Source organism: Lissotriton vulgaris, chromosome 2_2 (assembly GCF_964263255.1).
Source record: "Lissotriton vulgaris chromosome 2_2, aLisVul1.2, whole genome shotgun sequence".
Classification (NCBI taxonomy): Eukaryota; Metazoa; Chordata; class Amphibia; order Caudata; family Salamandridae; genus Lissotriton; species Lissotriton vulgaris.
The window spans coordinates 153,676,151-153,693,556 of record NC_141688.1 but is presented as its reverse complement, the minus strand read 5'-3'; the positions used below and the strand labels follow the sequence as shown (position 1 = coordinate 153,693,556).

The 17,406-nt window shown below is 46.8% G+C and overlaps 1 protein-coding gene across 2 annotated transcripts in view; it reads left to right on the top strand.

The window, feature by feature from the left end:
• Positions 1–17,406, top strand: part of BBOX1 (gamma-butyrobetaine hydroxylase 1) — a 569,466-nt gene that overhangs the window by 535,921 nt on the left and 16,139 nt on the right. The window contains exon 8 of one of the 2 annotated variants that reach the window (XM_086959484.1): positions 12,890–13,003. The exons of the other annotated variant lie outside the window; for it this stretch is intronic. Coding sequence (XP_086815610.1) covers positions 12,890–12,915 — 26 coding nt within the window. The 3' untranslated portion in view covers positions 12,916–13,003. Of the gene's footprint in view, positions 1–12,889; positions 13,004–17,406 lie in introns of those variants that run through there. 2 annotated transcript variants of the gene reach the window in all.

The window sequence follows — 17,406 nt, the reverse complement described above, 5'->3', positions numbered from 1 at the left end:
GTTGAGCTAGAGACTCCAATGTTTCCAAATTCAGCAGTGGAAAGGAATCTAGCTTGTTGCGAGGGGGAATTGCTGTGTCCAGAGCTGAGTCAGAACGTTGAGTAGATGATTCTATGGCTGGATCTGGAAAGGAGAGATACATTTTGTTTACTTTTTGAAAGAAAAAGTCAACCAGCTCATTACATCTCGAAAAGGAATTGCTGTTGTCTGTCGCGAGCGGGAGGGGTTTTATCAAGGAATTAACTATCCGGTATATTTCTTTCGGCTTAGATTAAGCCATTGTTATTTTATCGTTATAGTAGGCTGCCTGTGAGGTTTTTATTGTAAGTTTATAGTTCTTGATAGCATCCCTGTAGGTAGTTTTGTCAATGAGATTGTAGGTCATGCGCCATTTCCTCTCCAATCTCTTGCAGGAGCGCTTTTTGTCCCTAAGTTCCTCTGTGTACCATGGTGCTGATTTACTCTGCCTCTTAGACCCAGATAGGAATGAGGGGAGAACTAAATCTAAAGAGGTGGTGATCCAGTCATTGTATTTGTTGTTATTTACCGTTGGGTCATGGGAGAGTGAAGGTCTAGTGGTGCTAAGGGCCTTTGTCCAATTATCTACAGAGAGTTTGGACCAATTTCGGATTTTCCGAGATGTAAAGGTAGATGAAGGAGGTTTAGTCGTGGTCCAAGTAAAGGCAAAAGTGATCCGACCATGGTAGGCAACTAATAGTGCCCACTTTAAGTTGATCGCTATTACTAAAAATCTGGTCTAAGAGATGACCTTTTTCATGCGTAGAGGAGGGAACTTATTGCTCTAATTGAATGGCAGCCAAACTTGACATCAACTCTAGTGACGTAGGGTCTGACAGTTTATCAAAATGAACATTAAAATCTCCAAGTAAAGTAAAATTTGAAGGGGAAGTAACCAATTGGGAAACCACCGACAGGAGAGAGGTGTTGAATTGTCCGATGGTTCCAGGAGGACGATAAATAAGAATACCCGTAAAACTGGTATTAGGGGAAAACTCAATCACGAAAGGAAGGCTCTCGCAATCCTCAATCTCCTCCGTCAGGCAGCGGCATAAATAGCTCTCTTTATAGATAATTGCAAGGCCACCGCCTCTGCCCTGAGACCGATCTACACACGCTATCTGATAACCAGGAATGATAGCCTGTGCCAGATCCGGCTGAGAGTCTTGATTCAGCCAAGTCTCGGTTAAAAAGATCACATTGGTGTGTGTTCATCTAGGAGCAAAGAGATTTCCAGGCAGTGTTTAACTAAAGATCTGCAGTTAAGCAGAAACATAGAGTAATCCTTCACCTCAGACCTGACGGTGGTAGTAGCAATTAGCTTCGTTTTACAGTGCGTGCAGCAACGAGGGATCTCCAATGGATGTATGGAGTGGCCACAGCTAGATAGCATAGATGGCCGAAGCTGATGCAGAAGGCTCGAACAGTATGACCGTCTATCTCCCACAGAACGGCCAGGGGGAGTGGCCCCTGGTCCCGGTCGGTCCCGGACAGGCGCAGATGGGCTCGCCTTTGGCGAGCTGCCGGCGCGCCCGCTGCGCCCGTCGGCTGCGCTTCCGGGGAGGGAGTATCATTTTATAGCAGTCAGGGTGGGAGGGCCGAGCAAGCAATCTGCTCCCCCTCTCACTCACCCAAGATGGCGGCACTAATTCTTTGTTAGCAGCGTTAACTCGGCTGCAGTAGCCTCTACTTCAGCGCAATGAGCGCGAGCATACACAGGATATAATAAGTGCTCAGGGGGTGAGTGTTTACCAAATAATACAAAAAACGATCTTTTAAAAGAATTACAGTTTAAAATATGCAGAGTCCCCGGCTCACGCCTTAGGGACTAACAATCTGTCTGTCAGTGCTGAAAGCGCCCGTGAACTGCGTATTTTTATAGCAGTCAGGGTGGGAGGGCCGAGCAAGCAATCTGCTCGCCCTCTCACTCACCTAAGATGGCGGCGCTAATTCTTTGTTAGCAGCGTCAACTCAGCTGCAGTATCCCCTCCTTCAGCGCAATGAGCGCGAGCATACACAGGATATAATAAGTGCTCAGGGGTGAGTGTTTACCAAATAATACAAAAAACGATCTTTTAAAAGAATTACAGTTTAAAATATGCAGAGTCCCCGGCTCACGCCTCAGGGACTAACAATCTGTCTGTCCTTAATCCAGTAGGCGTTAAGGATAAAATAACTAAATCATCGGCATATGCTAGGTATGGTATTTTTTTGTCACCTAATTTAGGTGCCCCACCCATATCTGAATTTAACACCAAATCTATATCTGCAATATACAAAGAAAATAGCCTTTGGCAATAAAGTATTATTGTGAGCCAACTTCACCCTGACCCATGTGTCCGAATGCAGGCTGATAATAAATGTAGAAGGTTCGGATCAACCTCCCATGCTGTTAATTTAATCCTAAGCCTTTTCCAGTTGACCTTTTCAAATGCTGTGGAATAATTCACAGAGCAGGCGTATCACATTATCTTCCACAAGCTTGCGTTTTTTCCTAGCACGGCCAATGAAGCAATATTATCGAGTGTCGATGATTTGCTTCAAAAATAATTTCCCTTCAAAATCCAACAATGCTATTAATCTGTAGCTGGACTGATCAACTTTTGGGCCTCGCTTGTAAATTGGATGAACAATCGTTCCTTTCCAGGAAGATGGAATCATTCCACATTTAATTACCTGTGAAAACAGCTGTTTTGACATCGCACTCCAAAATGTTATGTTGAACTTTGAATAAAAAGTATTTACCATTGTCTTCACCACTCTATTTTATCTCTCCACACTACTCACTATTCTTTGCACTGCACGTATTCCCATACTTTGTCATCTATCTCATGGTCAGCACATTGTGTGTGGGTTTGACTCACTGAGACTTTTTTAGCGTCTGGGTGTGGACATGGTCCCAATGATCGAGGGACAGACCACCCCATGCTTTTTGGATGACCAGATGAGAATATAGATCATCGCAAGACATTTGATGGGAATCCACTAATATATCTTATGTGAGTCTCACTGACAACCACTTGTGCTCTTGATTTAGTTACACTAGTATGTACCCTTGATGTCCCTAAGTTGAATGGTGATTTGATACCCACAACTGAACTAACAGCAGTTGTGATTAGAGTAGGATCGGTTAGACCTGGCTCCTTTACTAAGACCCCTGGTTCTCTTTCTGTTTTATGACTTGTTTTTGGGGGATATGAACCATGGCAGGTCTTAAAACATCCCTCGGACCCCTTTTTTTCCCTGTGGTGTTATGTTGTTTAGTGCAGCTTCCGGCTGCGGGTCCTTTTAGTTTGTAGCTACACATAATATAGGTAGCTCTCTCAAAGAAGTGTGTGACTTTTTGAGTTGTGCTCTGGCACTCATTTGGCTGACAGTCTTGGTTCCTCCTTGGCTTTGTCACTCTACTTATCAATTATGGCAGAATTTGCAGGTCTTGCATTTGATGACTCCGTCTACCAATCTATCCTCGACAGCTCTTCCTCCGCCATCAGCAGGCACAGTAGATGAATGGACAAAAGTCCTGACCCTGAAGAAATCACAGTCACGGACAATAGTACATGGCCTAACAATGGCTGAATACATGAGGGCGGGCTGTGCACCACCAAGCCTAATAGTGACAAATGCTCCCCGGTTGTTCTTGAATGACAAATCTTTTTTGAAAGACTGGTCCCTCATAGCGTGGCGCTGCACGCGAGACTGGTTAATTTTAATCATTAATACAGCTAAAAAGGTGGAATTCCAAATACTTGAATCACAGATCAAAGCCACCATTACACCAGCTCTTTTTAAGAAACAACAAGAGGAATCGAATAAACATAACAAAGAGTTTAAAGATTCTATCTTACAGATCAAGATAGACAAATTTAAGAAAGATTTGGCGAAATTTAAGCATGATGTCATCTATCCCTACATTAACGACAATTATGTTGCTCCAGATTTCAGGAAGAATGGCAGAAAATATGGATCAAACTATTCAGGGTCCAGTTCTGATAGTGGCAGTGATACTGACACCACAGGTCCGTCCATGCAGGGAGGCAGAAGTAGAGGTAGGCCCAACAGGTTTCAACAAAATAGAGGTCAACACCAGACACAATTTCAGCCGAGGTGGCCCCTTCCCCCTTGGGGGCATTTGGCTCCCCCTCCACAGCCTTTCCAACTGCCCATGCCGGGTCCATACCATGGTTATCCAGATTATCAGTCACACTATAATCCTCAACCTTTTTTAGGATTTGGCCCACGCAGGTCGAGAGGCAAAAACAGAAACCAACAACCACAGGTTCACTGGGAAGATACAACTGGGCCTCATGCGGGGACCCGCAGCAACACCAGGAGGAACAACCAACAAACAACCAGAACCCAGCCTCGTGATTAATTTGAGCAAGAGGAAATTGAGCGAGACAGAGGAGAAGGTACCGAATAGAGGTCTAGGGTATGTCACCACTTTTGAAGGAGACCCTTTCCAATTGCAAATGGAACTAGCTACCTTTTTCCGCAAACTGCGTTTACATTACTTCTTTAAAGATAAGCCCTTGGAAGATAATGTCCCCAACAACGTGAATACAGGATTGAGGAATAAGTCCACTTTCATACCTCCTACTGCTGTGACACCCCCTCAGGTTGTCACTTTTGAGAAAGCGGTTTCTGATGATATTAAAAAAATCTGGGGCACTAATGAGAGCAGGACCTTCAAAAATCTATCCAAATGCGAACATTTAGCGTTGCGGGCACTAGCAGAAGATACCACTATCACGATCAAGCTTGCCGATAAGGGCGGGTCGATCGTGATTCAAGATACATCTGACTATAGGTCAGAGTGCCTTCCTCAACTTGGGGCGAGGTTATCGTATGAACCTTTATCGGAAGATCCCACTACTCGATTGAGCCACGAAATTAAAACTCTGGTAGAAGAGGCCTTGAGTGAAGGTTGGATTAACAATCAAGAAGCACGGTTCTTACAGATAAACCATCCGACGGTACCTTATTTTTATACACTGCCTAAGGTCAACAGACAGCTTGCAGCCTTCCTCAAGACGAACGGATCCCTCGACCCCTCGCAGTCTGGTTTTCGAGCCAACCACAGCACGAGACCGCCCTCATCGCAGCCACTGACGAAATCAGAACCCTGCTGGACAACGGGGAAACAGCGGACCTCATTCTCCGGGACCTTTCTGCAGCGTTCGACACCGTCTGCCACCGCACCCTAGTTTAACGCCTCAGCAACATCGGTATCCAAGAGAAGGCACTGGAGTGGATCATCTCATTCCTCACCGGCAGAACTCAGAGAGTGCGCCTCCCCCCGTTCCGATCCGAGGCCACCGAAGCCATCTGCGGCGTACCGCAAGGATCATCACTCAGCCCCACCCTCTTCAACATCTACATGAGACCTCTCACAGCCATCGCACGCCAGCACAACCTCAACATCATCTCCTACACCGACGACACCCAGCCGATCCTCTCCCTCACCAACGACCCTGCCACCGCCAGAACCAACCTACACGAAGGGATGACAGAAGTAGCCGAGTGGATGAACGCCGTCTCCTCAGACAAGACGGTAGTACTCATCCTTGGATCATCACCCTCTGCCTGGGACGACTCCTGGTGGCCCCCGGCCCTGGGCAGCGCACCCAAACCAACGGACCACGCACGCAACCTGGGCTTCATCCTGCACTCCTCCCTCTCGATGACCAGACAAGTCAACGCCGTCTCCTCATCGTGCTTCAACACCCTACGCATGCTCCGCAAGATCTTCCGATGGATCCCGACCGAGACCAGGAAGACGGTCACCCAGGCACTCGTCACCAGCCGACTGGACTACGGAAACGCCCTCTACGCCGGAACCACAGCCAAGATACAGAAAAGACTCCAACGCATCCAGAACGCCTCCGCCCGTCTCATCCTGAACATCCCCTGACGCAGCCACATCCGGCCACCTGAAGGACCTACACTGGCTCCTCGTCAGCAAGAGGATCACGCTCAGGCTCCCCACCCATGCACACAAATCTCTCCACAACCTGGGACCCAAGTACCTCAACGACCGCCTGACCTTCTACACGCCCACCCGCCAGCTACGTTCGACAAGCCTCACCTTCGCCGCTGTGCCACGCATCCGAAGAGCCACCGCTGGTGGCAGATCCTTCCCCTACCTGGCGGCAAGACATGGAACTCCCTCCCCATCCATCTTCGGCTGACCCAGGTTCATCTCGCCTTCAGGAGACAACTCAAGACCTGGCTGTTCGAGCAATAGCAGACCCCTTCCCCCAAGCGCCTTGAGACCATGCCTGGTGAGTAGCGCGCTATACAAGTGTTATGATTGATTGATTGAAGGTGCACAAAGCCCAAAGACCCCCACCGGGTAGACTGATAATATCTGGCCTGGGCTCTTTGTTGGAGCCCCTTTCGGAATTTGTGGATCATTTTTTACGGCCGATTGTACGCACCATGCCTACCTATCTCCAAGATACAAAAGATGTTTTGAGGTTGATACCAGAGATTTGATATAACTCAGAATCAGATTTCTTGGTTTCATTTATCCAATATTCGCCAACTGGGAGGAAGTCTTGGTTGCTTCCCCGGTGCCCCTGCCCTGGACCGATCATTTCCTTGTACCATTTTCTATCTTCCTTCCTAAACATAAAGCCACGGACCCCACCCCCCTCAACTACCCCAGGCGTAAATGGGCTAGGTTCTTCCTGCCAGAGTTTAATAAGGCTCCCAACGCAGAGGGGCCCCCGGGAGGGGACAATGCGGATACGGCAAACAAACTGCTCAATGACCATATCACGGCTGCCCTGAATTGCACGGCCCCATTAGGCCAGTCAAAGGAGGGGGCCCATAGACAAAGAACTGCACCTTGGTTCAACGAGGCGTTGCGCCGTGCCAAGAGGGACTGTAAACGTGCAGAAAGACAGTGGAGAGTGGCCTACGATAACCAGTTGAAAGAGAGATATCTTGTCAATAGACGGGTTTATCACAATAAGATCCGGATAGAGAAAGACGCATATTATGCTGACAAAATCCTGGGTGCAGAGAACTCAGCTAAGGAACTGTTCAGCGTATACAAATCCCTGTCCATCCCGAAAACCTCGACAGGAGGGGAAGAGTACTCGGTAGCCACCTGCAATCGTATTGCTAACTATTTTGGGGATAAAGTGTCCAAGATCTACTCTGCCTTCCCTGTCCCACCCTCAGTCGCGGAAGTATCAGCAGTACCAGCAGGAGAGGAAGCTGGACAAAACCTGCTTCTCAACTTTATTACCCCTTCATCAGAAGATCTAATTAAAATATACAGATCAGTGAAGTCAGGTTCCCCTCGGGACCCAGCCTCTCCTAAGCGGTTGGGGGACAGCCTGATGACACTCGAACCCTACATCAGGCATTTGCTGGATGTCTCTTTCCGGTCCAGCTCTGTGCCAGAGGACTGGAAACAGGCTGTGGTGCTCCCACTCCGCAAGAAGCCCAACATAAGCCCTGAGAAGCTGGACAATCTGCATCCCATTTCCCTGCTACCTTATTTTTCCAAAGTGGCGGAAAAGTTGGCCAATATGCAGCTAATGCACTTTGTGGAGAAGACCAACCTTCTTCATCCCACCCAATTTGGGTTTCGGCCACGTCACTCCACGTAGTCAGCGCTCCTTATGGCAACTGAAACCATCAGGCAGGGTGCAGACGAGGTCAAACTATGGCCTTGATACTTTTGGATCTCAGCGCTGCGTTCGACACTGTGGCACACTCCATCTTGCTACAGTGTCTGAGTAAAGGAGGGGTGAGAGGCGCAGCGCTGAAATGGATCCAATCATTCCTATCTGGCCGAGGCTTTCAAGTCAGGCAGGGTGACTTCTATTCGGAGCGTGTAGCTTTGGACCAGGGGGTGCCGCAGGGCTCATCCCTGAGTCCAACTCTCTTCAATCTCTACGTTGCTCCGGTAGCCACTATAGTGGAGAGTCACGGCCTGCGCATGGTGTCTTATGCCGACGACACACAGCTGGTAATCTCCCTGTCACGTGCGCCCAGTCTCGCGGCGGACAACTTCAGATCGTGCATGCAAGATCTTGCAGTCTGGATGTCCGCCAACTGCCTCAAGCTCAATGGAGGCAAGACTGAGGTGCTGGTCGTAGGGGGTGGCCAGGCGGCGTGGACGTCAGCATGGTGGCTGACATGCCTGGGACCAACACCTACCCCCTGCCAGGAGGCGAGGAATTTGGGCATCTGGTTTGATTCCAACCTGACCTTTGGCCCCCAGATCAATCGGGTGGTTGGATCCTGCTTCGGGACTCTCAAGAGCCTTAGGAAGGTGCTGAAATTTCTACCCATCAAAGCACGCCAAACGCTAGTGCATGCACTAGTCACATCTAAGATGGACTATGGCAACCTTCTCTATTTAGGGACCTTAGAGAAGAATCTGAGCCGCCTGCAGGTCTTGCAGAACGCTGCTGCCCGATTGGTGCTCAGACTACCCAGAAGGGCTGCCTCTAAAGCGGCTCTTCAGACCTTGCACTGGCTCCCGGTAAGAAGCAGGGTGGAATTTAAAGCACTCTGCACTTGCCATCGAATCGTCAATGGTAGGGCACCCCTTCCATTGCAGGGACTGCTGACTCAATACGAGCCTTCCCGTTCCCTTAGATCTTCCGGCTCGGGGCGTCTGTCCATGCCCAAGGTGTTTAAAGCAAGGATGGACGGAAGATCTTTCAGGCATCTGGCTGCGTTAAGCTGGAATAAACTTCCTGCGGCGTTGCGTCTTGAGCCATCCGAACCAATCTTTAGAGCCAAGTTAAAAACAATACTATTCACCAGGTAACAGGTTCTGCTCCCCTGCAGTTTCCCGGCAAGCACTCCTCCACAGCGCGGGGACACGCCACTGTGCGTCACCAAGCGCTTTACAAAACCCCCTATTATTATTATTATTATTTGATGTGGAGTCCCTGTATACCTCCACACCCCAGGATGAGACTTTAGAGACCATACTGTCCATCCTGGAGGACACACCTTTGGACTCCCCATCTCCGGTGAAATTCATCATGTCTCTGGCTAGGCTTGCGATGAAAGAAAATGTCTTTCAATTTGAGGAGACCATGTACCTTCAGGTGTCAGGGACGAGCATGGGAAGCATTTTTGCTCCATCCATGGCTAAACTCTATCACACACTTTCGAGCAGCAGCACGTCTTGACACCCACCAACCCATTTCTTTCATCAATTCTGTGGTGGAAAAGATATATAGACGACGTGCTAGTGATATGGAGAGGGGACCGTGATTCCATCCTACGGTTTCACCAGTGGCTCAACAACCAGAACTGCTTTTTATGCTTTACGGTGGAGATAAGCAAGGAAAGGTTGTCCTTTCTTGATCTATCGATCTATGCCACCCCGACTGGACTCGAGAGCGAACTGTTCCGCAAACCAATGGCAAGAAATTCCCTGCTATTATATGGAAGCCAGCATCCAAAGTCTCTACGAGACAATTTGCCTTACGGGCAGTTTCTCCGTGTCCGACGGGACTGTTCCACAAAAGAGACTTTTTTAGAACATTCAGAAAGTCTATCCCGACAGTTGGAAGCCCGGAATTATCCAAAACACCTGATCAAACAATCTTGGAAACGGGCAGCGAATAACCACAAAGAATCTTTGTTAGAACCTCCCCAAGTGAAGCCAGCACTCAACCGACTCACGTTTGTGAGCACCTTTAGTACTAAGTCCAACCAGGTACAAAAGATTGTGAATCGCCACTGGCGTATCGTTAATGCTAGTGCTGATAAAATGGAACCTCCTCTATTCACCTTCAAGCGATCAAGTAACTTGCGCTATCGCCTGGTACATACACGCCCTAAGGAGACTCCTAAATGCCCAATAGGCACACTCTGGGACTTACCAGCAGTATCAGGACATAATCCATTTGGATGCTGCTCGATGTGCCCGCAAACCAGACATACTACTGAAATTGAGATTGGTACTGAACGTCCCTGGGAGCAGCGACATTTTACGAATTGTAATAGTTCACATGTGATATATCTATTGACATGTCCATGTGCTATTAAGTATGTTGGCATGACAACGCGTAAGGTCCGTCTCAGGATGCTCGAACATAAGAGTGCATTCAGATGCAGAAAGACAGTAACCAAACTGACAAGACATTTCTTGGAGTTTAAACACACAGAAGAGGAGTTTTCTTGGACAGTCTTAGAAAAGCCCTTTATACCATCACACACTGGGGATGTCTCTAAGTTTCTATTTTCCAAAGAACAACGTTGGATATACAAACTTTCTACTGATTCCTTGGGGTTAAATGATGAGATTCCATGGGATAGCCTGTAAAAAGGGTTGTTTCTCTGATACATTGTGTTAGTTGACCCTGTGTGAGTGAATAATGACCCTCATAATGTGTTCAATTACTCTGTACTACTGAACAACACAGAGGATCTATAGGACTACATTTCATCATCTGATGACGTAATTTTGTAGTTCTTGGTCCTCTCGCGAGATTTGGGCTACGCTTCCCGGGTAAACCTTAAGTTTTAACCATCACAAATATATTCTTCTCGGGCATTGGCATGAACTTTGACTCAATCATAAAGACTGACATGATAATCAAGTAGTTGTGAGATATGATTACAAACGAGTGCATTCAGAAGTGGGCGCGCTCCGTGTTACAAGACTCCACCCCTGATGAAGACACTATTCAAATACTTCCTCTCTAAGCAGACGGGTGCCTCCCCCCTGACTCAGTGCCTACAACGAGGCAACGACAGACAGGTTAGTCTGCCGAGTAAGGAATGAGTGTATGATACGAATTTTGAACACACTTGAGTTCGTATTGATTGCAATGGCATTGTCGGGACTGGAAGGACTGTATGAATTATTTCTCTGCTGCAATTCTGAGTACCGTTTTCTTACATGACGGAATAAGAGGCAGGACTGTATATATTATTTCCAGGTTGCATTTCAGAGAGTCTTTGCCTTGCATGACAGAAAAAGAGGCAAGTGGAATGTGTGGGTTCAGCACCTGTTTGGTTGGCTGCCTGTTTGGTTGCTGTTTGTTAATCCCGGTTTGGACAAATGGTGAGTTTCTATAGGAAATCACATAGTCCCACACAAAATTGAGTATGTGTTAAACTCATAGCAGCAGGCTCTTAAACCACTATGGACCTCTGCGACGGGTCTTTGAATAGCAACATGGGAAATGTTGTAAATCTGTCATATTGATAATACTGGGTGTGATAGGGCACCATGAGAGTGAGCTAGGGCACGTGTGAATGAGCGCTATTGAGAGAGGAGGTACTATTAGGTGTGGATTGGGTAGAAGCAGGAGACGCTCTAGGAGCAAAATGTTTTACTCAAGACACCTTATACTCCTCTCTCATAGAGCGGGCCTCCGTCTTCCTGAGCAGGGTCCAGGAGAGGTGAGGCGTAGCCCCCGGTCAATCTGGGTGAGTGATGAACTATTGAAATGCTTTCATACACAGTAGGGTACTAATGCTGTGCATTCTGGACTGAGAGCCATGTGTTTGTCCCTTTCTCTTTAGATGTGAGACCACTCCAGCTTTTGATACAGATCAAGCTGATGATGGACTAATAAGTCCACTCATTTCCTTTTTCTGTTTTCACTTACTTTAATTTGATGTATATTCACATTAGCAGTAGCAAATCCTTGAGAACAGAGGTCCTGAAGAAAGCCTGTGGAACCTCTTTTTCCTTGTGGCTGAAACATTTTGGCCGTTTTTTGTGGCAGTCGATATTTGTTTAGGTCTGCCTATCTATTTGCACTGTTCTTAGTTTTAATGAGAGGGTGATACAACCTTTTGAATAAAACATAGTTACCATTGTCTTCACCACTCTATTTTATCTCTCCACACTACTCACTATTCTTTGCACTGCACGTATTCCCATACTTTGTCATCTATCTCATGGTCAGCACAGTGTGTGTGGGTTTGACTCACTGAGACTTTTCTAGCGTCTGGGTGTGGACATGGTCCCAATGATCGAGGGACAGACCACCCCATGCTTTTTGGATGACCAGATGAGAATATAGATCATCGCAAGACATTTGATGTGAATCCACTATTGTCTCTTATGTGAGTCTCACTGACAACCACTTGTGCTCTTGATTTAGTTACACTAGTATGTACCCTTGATGTCCCTAAGCTGAATGGTGATTTGATACCCACAACTGAACTAACAGCAGTTGTGATTAGAGTAGGATCGGTTAGACCTGGCTCCTTTACTAAGACCCCTGGTTCTCTTTCTGTTTTATGAATTATTTCTGCAAATGAACCATCCGCATTAGATGTTGTATATTCAAATATAACAGATGATTTATGTAAAACCTTTATGTGATTTTCCCACCTATTGCTGGAGACAAAAAAGTCATCTGGCTGTTTATATGAATTTGTTCCATGGGCCCCCAGGGACCAAAATGCTCGCTCGTTCATAGTCGATATAGCATGATTTAACCTCATCGCTGCAGCGGTAATTTTCGCGCTACGCGGCTTTTTTAAAAAAGCCCCGTTAGATGACGAGCTCAGCTCGTCATTCGCACATGGCCCCCATGGCTGATGACGAGCTCAGCTCGTCATCAGCATCGAAGGGGATAATTTAGCATAGGCGGTGTCCACACTATCCGGCTTTATCTGTAAATTCCTAACCTTGAATTCTTTCTTTATGTCTTGTATTTTCATATTGCGCTCATTTGAGATTGGGAGTTTTATGATATATGTCCTATTCTTACCATAGATTCTCTGGGTTTCATCCCAGCTCCAGCATACTTGCCACAAGACTGGATAATACATTTATTTTAAATAGGGATTGCCAGACAACAAGTCAACAAGTCATATGTGTATTTAAGAGAAGTACTAATCTTTTTTGCCTCGTTTTGTAAAGGAAATACTACTCGCGGAATATTGTAAGCCATGTCTGGTTCATCGCTGGTTATATGATTGACCACCAAGGGCAACAAAGTTTGATTCAAATCTCCCGTTAATAATACTACCATGTTTAGTTCGCTGCCATTATTTTTTCCAGTTCATTCAATGTCTGATAACTGCACTTGTTTTTCACCAATTGAGGCGGGAAATAAATGTGTTAAGATAACTGACAATATATATTTTTATTATGTTTTAAGTTTTTTGCTTATCACGCATATTTTAGTACTTATTGATGTTGACAATCCCCCGCTTGATGTTCCAAAGATTTTTTTTGCCTGGATTTCATATGTTGTAAAAAATTTTACATTTAAAATTCCCTGAATGCCAAGTTTCCTGTAGACATATTACACATTGATCGGGTAGAAAGCTCATCATTTTATCCTCAGCCTTTTTTCTTGTCGCTCAAAACCCGCTATGTTCCAAGACAATATGGAAAACTCACTTTGTTGGACTTTCCTTATGTTAGACCTTTCAGGAATACTTCTTGGCCTCGTATAGATACTGCCACTCCCCTGAACGTGGAGCATCAACAGATGGCTGATTATTATCCTGTATTTTCTTTGCAGTGATTTAAAAATTCTCAAATCTGATGTTATCTTCAGCACTTTTGTACGAAAATCTGGTGCTTAACAACAGTTTTTCATATTCTGTTTGTCTATTGGCAGTTCTCAGAAAATGTTGGATATTTACATTTCTCCTGCTCTCTGATTATAATTCCCCAGTCAGTTAAAAAGTCTTTAATATTTAGAATCTTTAGAGCCACATTCTGAGATACCCATGTTGTTCTAGTGATTTTGTAATCAGAATTGGCTTTATTATCGGAAACAAAGAAGACAGCAACAAGTGATTTTGAGTTAAGTTCTTTAAAACTTTCAAAACAGTTTATTAACTTTAATATATTTTTGATGATTTAATATATCGTGGAAGCCTTCTGAATTATGTACGGGTATAAAGTCAATTATATAATTTTCATCACTACATGAGGATTCCTTATATAGTAGCTGTGTCTCTTGGCAAAATTTCCCTTCATTTGATCTTTGGGGTTTCTCCCTCTTTTTCTGTTGAATTCCCACAAAACCTTCCTCTTGTACATTTTCCAAATCTGTACAATTTTCCACTCCCTCAGTTTTCCCTACATTCACCGTTTTTACTGGACGTCTTAGATCCCTGACTTCCAATTTTTATCCCTAGTATCCCATTTAGCGCATTTCACTGTTTTTAACCTGAAAAATTTCGTTTTTAATACCACTCACCTCCCCAACCTGACACACGATTACAGTGTGCAGGCACCTTTGTGGGTGGAAAACGAGCGCTGGAAAGGGCAGAATTGGAAATCCCAGTCACCCGCCATTGCCCACGCCGAGTTTGGGACACGCCCACCTCGAGGCCACGCCCCCTGCACTCGCCCCTCCACTATAAACATGTGCTTCTACCGGAAGCGCAGCGGACGAGCGCAGCGGGCGCGACGATTGCGCGCCAAAGGCGCGCATAAGGCAAGCTCGTCTGCGCTCGTCCGCGCCGAGCCCGTGCCTAGGTCCATGACCCCTGCATTACAGAGACCAGAGCTCAGGCACTATAATGCGGAAACTCTGTACAGCCTCAGACCCCCTGTCACTGCTTGTACGCAGCATCCCTACTGCGTTGATCTTCTACCACAAGCCTGTCCTAAATGTAAGTGCTCCCTTAAACCCAAACCTCCCGCCGAATTCACCCACGACTTCCATATGTTCCTACTGAACTGTCGTTCTTTGCCGAAACATAAGGCTGAAATTGCACTTTTGATAGAGGAGCATATGCCAGACATCCTGTTTTTGACAGAAACCTGGCTGACCTCGGAGTCCGACCCCGCCTTAGCCGTCGCCCTCCCTCCAGGCTTTCAAATTACGCGGCAAGACCGACCGAAAGGCAGGGGAGGAGGTCTAGCCATTATTTACAAGAAACGGTTTCAATGTCGTGTCACCTCTGAAACCATCCCAGGCTGTGAGAGCCTCACCTTTGACATTGATCTCTCTCCTAATAGCTGCTTTTCAGGCACTCTTATCTACCGTCTCCCTGGCCCCTCTAAGCAGTTCCATGAGTGCCTACCTACGAGCCTGGCAGAACGGGCTAGTACTTCGTCTAATTATACCCTGTTAGGTGATTTTAATCTCCATTTTGACTCCTCTACAGACTATACAGCCACTACCCTGGCTGACGATTTGGCAGCCCTGCAACTCACCCAGCATGTGAAGACCCCCAAACATGTTAAGGGCCACCTGCTGGATCCGATTTTTAGCAATTGTTCTGACCTTGTAGCTGGGCTACCTATTCCTCTGCCGTGGACAGACCACTCACTGGTCCCCTTTGAATGGACCTCACTCAAGCCCCCCCGACTGGACCCACCACAAGGGTCATGCGAGCTTCGTCCCTCCTCGTAATTGACGACTGGTCCGTCAAACTTGCTAGCAGCCACCCCCCTTATAATGAAGACCCTTGCGTAGCCTACCAAACTTACGCTGACTGGATTTCTCAAACGCTGGATGTCATACTACCAAAGAAAAAAAGTCATGCTAAAACGCTCTTACAAAACTGCTCCCTGGTATACTGAAGCTCTCAGGGACATGAAGCGTCAGTGCAGGAAATCGGAAAGACGCTGGCGTTTGGACTATTCGAAGGAGAACAAAACCCTCTACCGAGAGTCACTTAGCAAATATAAAGCAGAAGTTAAAACTGCTCAGGCTGCCCACTTCTCGAACAAGATTATGAGTGCTAAATCAAAGCCTAAAGAAATTTTTCAAATTGTGAAACAATTATCAAAACCCCCACCCGATTTACCAATCACTAAATCTTCCACCCATTGTAATAACATTGCTGAGTTCTTTCATCAAAATGTGAATAAAATCTACTCAGCCTTCCCCCATAAGGACATCACTCTCTCAGCCCAACCCAATGAAACCTCAATCTCTTCCCCACCACAACCTCTATCTACCTTGACCCATTTCCCCTCTCTAGACCTTGTAACCCTTGAATCCATAGCCCGAAAAGTCAAGTCCGGATCCCCTGACGATCCAGCCCCTCCAGACATCATTATGGCGGCCTCACAGTTCATTCTGCCGACCATTAGAGATGTCTTAAATTCTTCTATCACCTCCGGCATTGTCCCGCCCGCCTGGAAGCAGGCCATGGTCAGATCTTTATTGAAGAAATCCAACCTGGATCCGACTGACCTGGGTAATTACCGTCCAGTCTGCCTGCTCCCATGGGTGAGTAAGCTTCTGGAAAAATTTATAAATCTCCTGGGACTGAGACCGCCCTTCTTATGGTCACAGAGGAGTCCAGAAAGATCCTGGACCAAGGAGGTTCAGTGGCAGTGATCCTCCTTGACCTCAGCGCGGCGTTTGACACGGTCAGCCATGACATCTTGCTGCACCGTTTATCCAACGCCGGGATCAGGGACAAAGCCTGGCTGTGGTTCAAATCCTTCCTAGAGGATAGATACTTCCGAGTCTTTGAGGGTGAGTCTATGTCCACCTGTAGACCTTTAAAGTGTGGGGTCCCTCAGGGCTCCTCTTTGAGCCCCGCATTGTTCAATATATACATGAGGCCACTGGCTGAGGTCGTCCACCCATTTGGGATTAAGATCATCTCCTATGCGGACGACACGCAGCTGGTGGTCTCACTGGCGCAGGAGGCTAATATGCCTGCGTCAGGCGGTCTCAAAGAATGCCTAGAGAAGGTCAAGGGCTGGATGTCCTCTTCATTCCTCAAATTGAATGGGGGCAAAACGGAGCTGATGCTCCTAGGTTCCCCTGATCCCTACTTCCCCAACACCCTGTGGCCACCCTGTCTAGGCCTTTCTCCAACCCCAAAAAACAACATCAAGAGCCTTGGGGTTTGGTTGGATAGATCCTTATCATTTAGCACCCAGGCCACAAAACTCTCAGCCGCCTGTTTTGGACTCATGAGAATGTTAAAAAAAATCTTCCCTCTCCTTCCCGTGGAGGCAAAACAGGTGGCTGTACAGGGTCTAATACAATCACGCCTGGACTCCAACAACGTGCTTTATCTCGGTGCCCCAGAATATACCATACGCAGACTCCAGATAGTGCAGAACTGCGCAGCACGCCTGCTGCTTAACATCCCGCGCAGACAATCGGTGAGGGCCGGGCTGGCTAGCCTTCATTGGCTACCAGTGCGCCAGAGGATTCTGTTTAAGGCCATGTGCATTGCACATCAGGCCTTCTGGGATACGGGTCCCAGGATTACCTGGGACCTAATTATCCACTACCTCCCCAGCAGAAACCTCTGCTCCAGCCAGACTTTCTTGGCCACGATACCAAGAATAAAAAGATCCAGATCTGGAGGCAGGACGTTCGCCTACAACGCTTCCATGGCATGGAACAACCTCCCCCTGCACCTGAGAGCCAATTGCAATCTGCCCACATTCCGGAAACAGTTAAAAAAAATTCTTTTTAATTTGCCCCACTAATCCCA